Below are 8428 nucleotides of genomic sequence, written 5' to 3' on the forward strand. Positions count from 1 at the left end.
GTGTGAGCGGGCTGAGGCTGAAGAGCAGACACTGACTGTTTATAAAATCACACAGAGGCATTGTGTAAAATTAATTTGGCTTTATTGCTCGCACCGAGTGTACTGTATACGTTTTCAGAAAAGTTGTTACAGTGACACCTTGTGGCTGAACTGCATCATTACCATATCACCTAAGTCGAGTCCAGAGGAGACTCCTCGTGTATTGAATAACTAAGTTATACTTCATTCAGTTGCTCATGCGTCTTTAAACCTCCGTCTCCTCTGACACGGCCTCCAGGCTGAAAACACCCCAGTGTTACAGAGACGCGCCTACAGTTCTGAGACGTACAAAAAGGGACAGACTAATAATTTCACAAACACAAAAGGTGGTGCAAAATAATGCAGATTCATTCATTGGGAGGAGACTTTCATACATTAATTCCAACGAAAAAAAAACAATACAGAAATGAAATTCTTTTGGTCAGGGGTCTATTAACTAAAAATAAAGATTACATGTTAGAATCGGACAAACAGAAAAAATCTTTTACATGGATTTATATTTAGTTTACATTTGTTTTCTATCAGGTTTCCATACAGCAGTACTTTGATATTTTCCTCCTGACGTGTTGGCTTGTTGTAGTTATTTCTAATGGATGCATGATGTCGATATTACTTCAGTAAATGTCTTTTCATGTTCAGCCCTGTTAACATACGCTGGTCAAATATATATATAAAAAAAGAGCATGTGAAACAGAGAGGGGGAAGCTTAAGACAAAGTGTGAAGTGAACCACAAACTGAAGAGAAGGCCTCGGCCTCCTCCTCTTACAGTAGCTTAACGTCACCCTGTGACACTCTGGCAATAAAGACAAGTTTGGAAGAGCAGTCTACATGGCTCCACACTGGAGCACTCTGACCTCCGTCTGTGTGACCGAATGCAGCTGTCCGTCTGTCCCCCTCAGCCAAATAAATAGAAAAACAGAGAGAAAGACAGACGGGAGAAAGAGAGAAAACCGGGTGTGTGTTTTGGTTTGATGGGAGGTGGGATTTGTCTCCCAGGTTACGACGATAGTGATGTTTCTGTGGGGGCGGGTGATTCCGTTTCGTTTGTGGAGGCAGTTTCTGTCGGGACTGCGAGGTCAGCAACGGGCGCGGGCGCGGGAGCTGCCGTGACGGTGACCGAGGCTGCAGGAGCAGTGGTGGAGATGGGCAGGAGGGGGGCCATCCCCTGAGGAAGGAGCGGGGGCAGCTGGGAGGGCAGCATAGTGGGTAAAGGGGGTAATGGGGCCAGACCAGGGATGTTGAAGGGTGGGAGGGATGCCAGAGAAGGGACTGGTGGAGAGAGAAGGAAACAAATTAAGTTGTGTTGATGATAAGTTTGAAAGAAACTTATATAAAAAAAAAATAAATAAAAAAAAACTCACAACGGAAACTTATTTTTTTAGCCACTAAAAAGATCAGGAAAGTCTCTTTCTGTTTAATAAATCTACCACTGCAATCAACAGCCCTTTAGCTTAGCTTAGCATAAACTCAGCCTGACTCTGCTGGCCAGGCAGCAACTCTGGAGCCACTTGATGAAGCTGATTCTTCTAGGATGTACCAGTAACCCCTGGTAACGATCTGAGGTGTGAATCAGTGAGCTTTGAAAAGATGAGGAAGTGGATTTTTCTGTATTCATGCTAACAGAGCGGCTGCTGGCTAAAGTGTCGTATTTAAAAAACAAACTTCAGACTGAGACAACTCGAATATAGTCTACACATGTGACACTCATGTTTACTTTATGACACACAGCTCATGTCACAGGATAAAATCTGGATTCAGACTGAAGTTGCGTCGTTTCCAGCTCAGACTACGTTAAAACAGTTCAGTGTGTGCAGTGTGGTTTATTTACCTCCTAAAGGTGGGGGCAAGGTGCTGCTGCCTGATAGTGACACAGCACTGAGGTCTGGGAGTGGCAGGTTGAGGTTGGGTAAGTTAGGGAGCGGAGGTAAACCGGCTGGGAAGGGCATCAGTCCTGCAAACACAAACACAATGACACCATGACGAGGTGTGTTGTCGTTTCTTGGCATGGAGACAGCAGACAGTTTCTGACATTGAATAATGAGCAAAATAAAAACAGATCAACGATCATGATAATCATTGGCGATCAGAGTTTCTTCTGATGGAGAAAATGAAAAATGAAAACAAGTGTTCTGAACTCAGACGATGTGCAGACTCAGAAACACAAAACTAACTCTTTTTTTATATCATTTAGTCTTCTGCTGATTATTTCCATAATTTATTGTCTGATTTTGTGCTTTTCAAAATAAAATAAAAACACTGGAAACAGCTCTTCATTATTCTGAAGAAGCCAAAGGAACAGCTTTAAATCGCTTCTTCTGTTTCAGCGACTTTCATACATGAAGAATGACGCTCATCACATCTGAGCAGCTGGAGCCGGAACATGTTTGACATCGCTGCTTCAAAACGAACTAAAACTAATTATGTGTTAATAAACAATCCATTAACCCTCGCAGCTCTGTTTGAGGAAGAACAGCGAGAAGGCACCCACCTGGTAGCGTGGTGGAGGGGTTGAAGACGGTTGTGGCAGGATTCAGAGGTGTGAGTGGGCTGGGGGAGGGGCCGCTTGAGGAGGAGAGCAGAGGGACTGTGGGCAAACCTGGAGGATGGCACAAGTAGCATGTTCGTTTATAAAATGTAAAACAAAGAAGAAATAAAAAAAGTTTTGGACAATCATACCTGTCTGCAACTCGCTGGGCGGGGCTGCGCTGATCGACAGGCCTGACAGTGAATCCTCAAGGCCAGTGGAGACGGCGGGTGCAGTAGAAGTAGGAGTCACTGCTGACAGCTGCACCTGAAGGGGTTAAACACAAGAGGTTTTAGAGAAAAAGATGGTGCCGTCAGAAAAAGTCACATTTCATCCAAATGTGCAATCATCCGCAATGAGCCGCTCTCCGTCCCTCTGCATGCACAATGAGGAAACGTGCACTTCTAGTGTGCTGATCTAAAGACACTCTCCTACCTCGGTGAATCCGTCCTTCAGCGGACTGACGGGCTCACTGGGAGAGTTCCCGGGGAAGCTGAACTTCTTGCCCTCCTCAAAAGGCCTGGTGGGAATCCTGTGAAGGTATCCGTAACCAATCCCACATCCAAGGCTGGAATGAGAAAAGAGAAAGAAAAAAAAAAGGTTGAGAATGTAAACTTTGCAAACTGAAAGATGTTCATTCAAACACATTTGTAATTTATGTGCTTGGATTGGAAGTCAAACAGGCCTGAGGCTTTACACACTGACAGCTGACTAACAATGACTGATTTTAGTGCGAGCATCAAATAAAACATGAAATCTTCCTGGACAGCATCCATAACACCAGCTTTTGTTTCCTAATAACACCAAAACACTTTTCCTCCTGGAGCTTTAACAAATGCAAAGAATCAAAGTATTGGCGAAACGTTCAACGCTCACTCTGAAGTTAAACACCTGATCGCTGGAATACTCTGAACTGACTGGCAGGAAGGTGCATCTCATGGCCTGTATGCAGCATGTGAGTTCATCATCATGCATATGACTATGTCATCATCAAACAGGTCTGTTTCAGTTTCTTTAGATCATTGATCATGATGCTTTATAGCAGTGGTCAAAACCGTTATTGGTATATAGTATAGTGGTATTTTTTTGTATTGTATTGTCTCTTGATGCGATCAATAAATCAAACACAGTGACTGACACAAAAAAGAAAGAAAAGACAGTATCTCTGGCTGTATGAGCAGCTGAACACACACTGAACCGGTGAGCTGGGTTCATAAGAACAGATTATAAGGATCACAACGACAAAGTGCATGCTGTGTGTTTCTTTGTTTCCTTTTGTTAATCAACTCGGATGTACTCTTGATGGTTTTAATTCTACCCCAGCTTCGACTGTGTTGATGTGTTACCTGCCCTCTCCTCCCCAGGCACCGTTGGGTGTGATGATCACCTCTCTGCAGTTATCTGTGTCTGTGTTGTACACATAGAGCTTCAGTCCTTTCCCCTCGTGGCTCTCTATCAGAGAGAACAGATCTTCTGACTGCACACACACGACAAGGAGAAACACAATCACTATCATCATCAGGTGGAACATGTGACACCAGGGACAGTTTGAAGCACATGAGGGGCACATTAGCAACCTCGTTCATAACAGTGTCGGCTCCAATGATGTAGTCCGTGTGCGGCCGCAAACCAGCGAGAGCGGCTGGAGAATTTGGCTCCACTTCCTGGTTGATCGAGAGAGAGAGGAGAGAGAGAGAGAGAGAGAGAGAGAGGGTGAACACAGCACCACTGGACCCCATACAGTCGCACTAATCATCAGGATTACTTACCAGCACATGCCAAACATTCTCATTGGCTCCCTCGAAGCTGCAGAAACGAATGGAGACGCCAAGCAGGCCCTGCCCCCCCCACAGGTTACTGGGGGTGACTGTGGACTCCCGCAGCTCCAGGGTCTTGGAGGAGTAAACCAGCATCTTGACTGGTTTCTCCACACTGGCTTTCAGCAGGTCCTTTAAGTTGTCGTTGTCCTTGTTCTGCAGCGATAAGAGAAGGACGGGTCAGTCCTGACCGAGCTCGATGCTCATCACAGTGTGTCAGCAAAAACAAACTGATGCTACGATACTACTGAGACACTGTCAGTGAGGCAATATATTTTCCCTTCCTGTAGCACATAAGGATGTAACGATTCACTCAACTCACAGTACGACTGTCTCGTACTTTATTTTAAAGAAAATGAGACTGTAGACAAATGAAGAGAGAGAGATGATAACCAGCCTGTCAGTGTGGTTTGATCTCTTCATGTGTTTTTCTCTCATCAAAGGGAGGCGGGTGAAGCTTCTCGTTGGTGTCCATTAAATGCTGCATCATGTTGGTTGTGCTGTTTGTGTAGTTCCTGTCTTCTTGTGATATTTGCACAGTTTTTGTCTCGTCTGTTATCTTCTTACTATCTTCTTCTTCAAGTCAAAAAGCTTCTACACCGACGATTTAAAAGACAGACGTGCTTCATCGATTTCTAAATCTTGACGCTCACCATGTTACCGTGATTCTATGTTCAGAGTGTGGATGTGAACCAATTTGTCACGATGCATCTTTACATCCCTGGTGACAACACTTACATCCTCGAGTCAGAACTCTCAACAAACACATTGATAAATATTGATGAACTTATCACAATTACGCTTCAACACCATACTGATGCTGTCAGATGAAGCTAATGCTAACCGCTACCATCAGATCAATTTAGTGGAGAAAAGTTTGAGGATTTAATTTGGGACAAACAGAGAGACAAACATGGAGACATTACACTGCGAGTATGGGCAAATATGAATCACTATTTCTGTTTATTTATGGCGATTGATACCATTATCCAAATATTGAAAGCGTCTCCTTATATCGTGCAGGCCCAGTATAAACCACAAATAAAAACAAACCCACGACCACAAAAATGGGCATCGAAACTCTGATTTCAAAATTCACATTGTTTAGTAAACAGTGAAGTCTGACTTATCCTAAAGCTCTGATAAGTGTACAAATATGATCTTTGACTACTACAGGTACAGCTGCGGTCTTTCCTTACCAGTCTGGTGTTGTTGATGGAAACAATAAAGTCAAAGAAAGGCTCCAGTCCTGCACGGTGTCCAGGTGAGTTCTCCTGAACCTGAACGACAATGAGAGAAAGTTTGAGCAGACTCTCTCCTTCATGCTGCTTTTACATGAAGTTAGTAAGAAAAACATCATCACATGACAGAGAGTTTAACACACACGTGTGCAGAAGAATAAACCGGTTATTAGTTTAACCAGCACATTTTATTTCAATAAAAGAGTCAACCAAGCACCAAACTTACATTTAAATGTTTATTTCTGTGAATAAAGAAACTCTCTCTGAGATCTACTGATGCACCAACATTACTCACAATTAACACAACTACAGGGTTAAAGCTGTTTGATACCCGACACAGAAGTTAGCTTGTTTAAATAAGAGTGAAATGATCCAGAAGACAGGATGAATAAACACTTCTTGGTTGTGTGTGCAGTCACAGCAGGGCAGCTGTCATCCAGAGATGCTACGTAGCTCGGGTTAGCTGACCTGAAGCTACCATCGTTAGCTTCGTGTCAGCTTGTTTTCTAAACTAAAAGACGACAGAAAATGTCGACATGATGTCCAAGGAGCGGTCACCCTGACAACACGTTAAAGGAAGGAACATTTTTCAGTGTTTTTCACGGAGGCCTCGCTGGTCATCCCCGACCTCTCGTCAGCATTCAGAGAGCAGGGTGAGCTGATGCTAAGCTAACAGCTAACATCAGACTGTACAAGGTGTAAACTCACCCGGAGCACGTGGTAGCCCTCGGACCCTCCGCCCGGTATCTCCACACTCTGTGCGCCTCCCATGTCTCTCCTCTGTTAAGGCCTGTTGGGTTTTAATAACAGCTTGTTGCCCTGCAGAGGTGAGATGTCTGAACACTTCCACACACCGGGTACACGTCGCCGAACGAGCTGCGGGTTGATGCGCATGCGCTGTTACGTGGCAGGAAATTACGCCTTTTCGAATTTTCTTAATTTCTTGTTTCTAGTCGGTGTCTTTTTATTTAAACTATTTTAAAAAATAAACTATTTTAATCAATGTTATACATCATTACGAAGTGGTCTTTTGTTACATAGAATTACTCTGGACACTTAAGTTATCCAACATCATTTAAACCCCTTTAATGTATGAAAACAGAGAATTAGACCTGAGGTCTCGTTGAAGTGTTTTTGTGAGCCAGAACTGTAATAAAGTTTGGATATTCTGATAAGGATAGCTGCACTAATTTAACTCTTACACTGATATAGAGTATACACGCTTCTTTACAAAGACCTTCGTGAGGTGCACTGTCACATTTGCTCTGTTGGACCAGTGGCATCACTACTTTCTGTTTTACCTTCAAACACTAACAGCTGCAAAAGTATAAGAAAATGAACTCTTTAGTTGGATATGTTCTCCAACATAATCACATTATGTAAACTCTGTTTAATCAAAACACAAGTGTACGCTTATGTCATCCAACAGAGAGCCTGAAGTCCCAAAAAGTAAAACAATGTTGTTGACTCTTGGCCACCTTGAGACTTTGAAATATGTTTTAGTTTAAACATGTGCATTGTTTTCAGGAAGATATTCCTTAACGATATGTTGTGTGCAAGATTGAAACATTTTGAACATTTGGACCTCAGGGGCTCAATATTGTCTGTTCTAAGACAAATCTAACCCTTGTTAAAATTATGTGATTTTACTATATCTGATCAAAAAAATGTTTAATTTTTGACTGTGAATCACGGGTCATAGATTATGTCTCCCTCAGACCCCTGTGCACTCGCATCTTTAACAAGCAAAGCACCTAAAAGTTCTTTCAAGTGTTTGAATGCCAAAGTCCCCAACCACCTAATTATTCTCACACTAATGATTAAATACACTTTAACTCGATGTGATTGTCCTCACTACATGTTATGTCACCTTTTAATGTGAGTTCTAAATCGTCCAAAGTAAAGCAGCTTTGAATATTTGCTATAAAATATTTGCAGTTGTAAAAAGTAGGAAGCAGAGCACAAGCGGAAAATACACTACAATATCATGAAGGACTTTTTAACACAATACAACAGAATGCTGAAGAATGCACAAACACTAATCTACTCCAATCAACACAGCCCAAGTATTTTATTCAAGACAATCAACCAACTGGTAAATCCAGATCCTGCTAGACAAGTTTTTCAGTTTACAGCAACACAGACTTTTCAAAGTTTTTTTCTCATTTTTCTTGTTGTTGAGTCAATCAGAGCCTCAATTTCCCCAAATTTGAATTTCATTTCACCACTTTCATTGTCTTGGGGAATTTAAAACGCTTCCACACCTCTGATTTAAAAGACTGTGGTATATCCACAATTTCAAAATCTTGGTCTATGCTGCTGACGCTTTCTGTATTATTGCGATTATTCTATTTTCATAGCACCGATTTGAATCTTGACACACTTAAATCGATTTTTTCACTATTATAAGGTTATTCTTTGAAGCAAGGTTGCAACTTTGTTTCTCATAAACAGTTCCTTTCCATTTTCTATGCCATAGGAGATAGACCTGAGGTTGAACCTGCCTTACAAGAATGGCCTGTTTACTTTATTTCCTTGCTTGTTTAATGAAGTTTTCTTGTGTTGGTTTTAAAACCTATGTGTTGTATAGGACAACAGGTAAATAAAAAGGTATTTTCTATTCTTCATTGTGTTTCTATTCTATTTGGGTTTCATGAAATCTTATGTCATGTAGGCTATCAAACGTCAGGCTTTTTTGTGTGTTCGTTATAAGTACATTTATAAAATTGTATTCAGCACTTTTAAACATAGGATGGTCCAAAGTTTTCATAGCTGGGGACAGACATTTACCACCAGGGGGCGTACA

At 42.0% G+C, this 8428-nt stretch overlaps 1 protein-coding gene across 1 annotated transcript; it reads right to left on the bottom strand.

Moving 5' to 3' along the window:
• Positions 1 to 366: 366 nt before the first annotated feature.
• Positions 367 to 6547, bottom strand: LOC306826519 (Golgi reassembly-stacking protein 2-like). Its single transcript, XM_079347883.1, has 10 exons — positions 6331 to 6547; positions 5581 to 5661; positions 4334 to 4537; positions 4142 to 4228; positions 3911 to 4041; positions 3000 to 3132; positions 2717 to 2831; positions 2529 to 2636; positions 1869 to 1991; positions 367 to 1309 (listed from the first exon to the last, which is right to left on the bottom strand). The coding sequence occupies exons 1-10, from the start codon at positions 6391 to 6393 to the stop codon at positions 1038 to 1040; spliced, it is 1317 nt and encodes a 438-aa protein (XP_079204009.1). The 5' UTR covers positions 6394 to 6547; the 3' UTR covers positions 367 to 1037.
• Between the last annotated feature and the right edge of the window lie 1881 nt (positions 6548 to 8428).

The sequence above is a fragment of the Symphodus melops genome (genome assembly GCF_947650265.1).
Source record: "Symphodus melops genome assembly, chromosome: 7".
NCBI classification, from domain to species: Eukaryota; Metazoa; Chordata; class Actinopteri; order Labriformes; family Labridae; genus Symphodus; species Symphodus melops.

Bases quoted from the DNA above. Each gene is read 5' to 3' on its own strand.
- LOC306826519 (XM_079347883.1), bottom strand. From the start codon at position 6,393: ATGGGAGGCGCACAGAGTGTGGAGATACCGGGCGGAGGGTCCGAGGGC. The intron at 5,662-6,330 runs GTGAGTTTACAC...ATTGTCGTTCAG, and splicing joins AGGGCTACCACGTGCTCCGG to GTTCAGGAGAACTCACCTGG. The intron at 4,538-5,580 runs GTAAGGAAAGAC...TTATCGCTGCAG, and splicing joins CCATCAACAACACCAGACTG to AACAAGGACAACGACAACTT.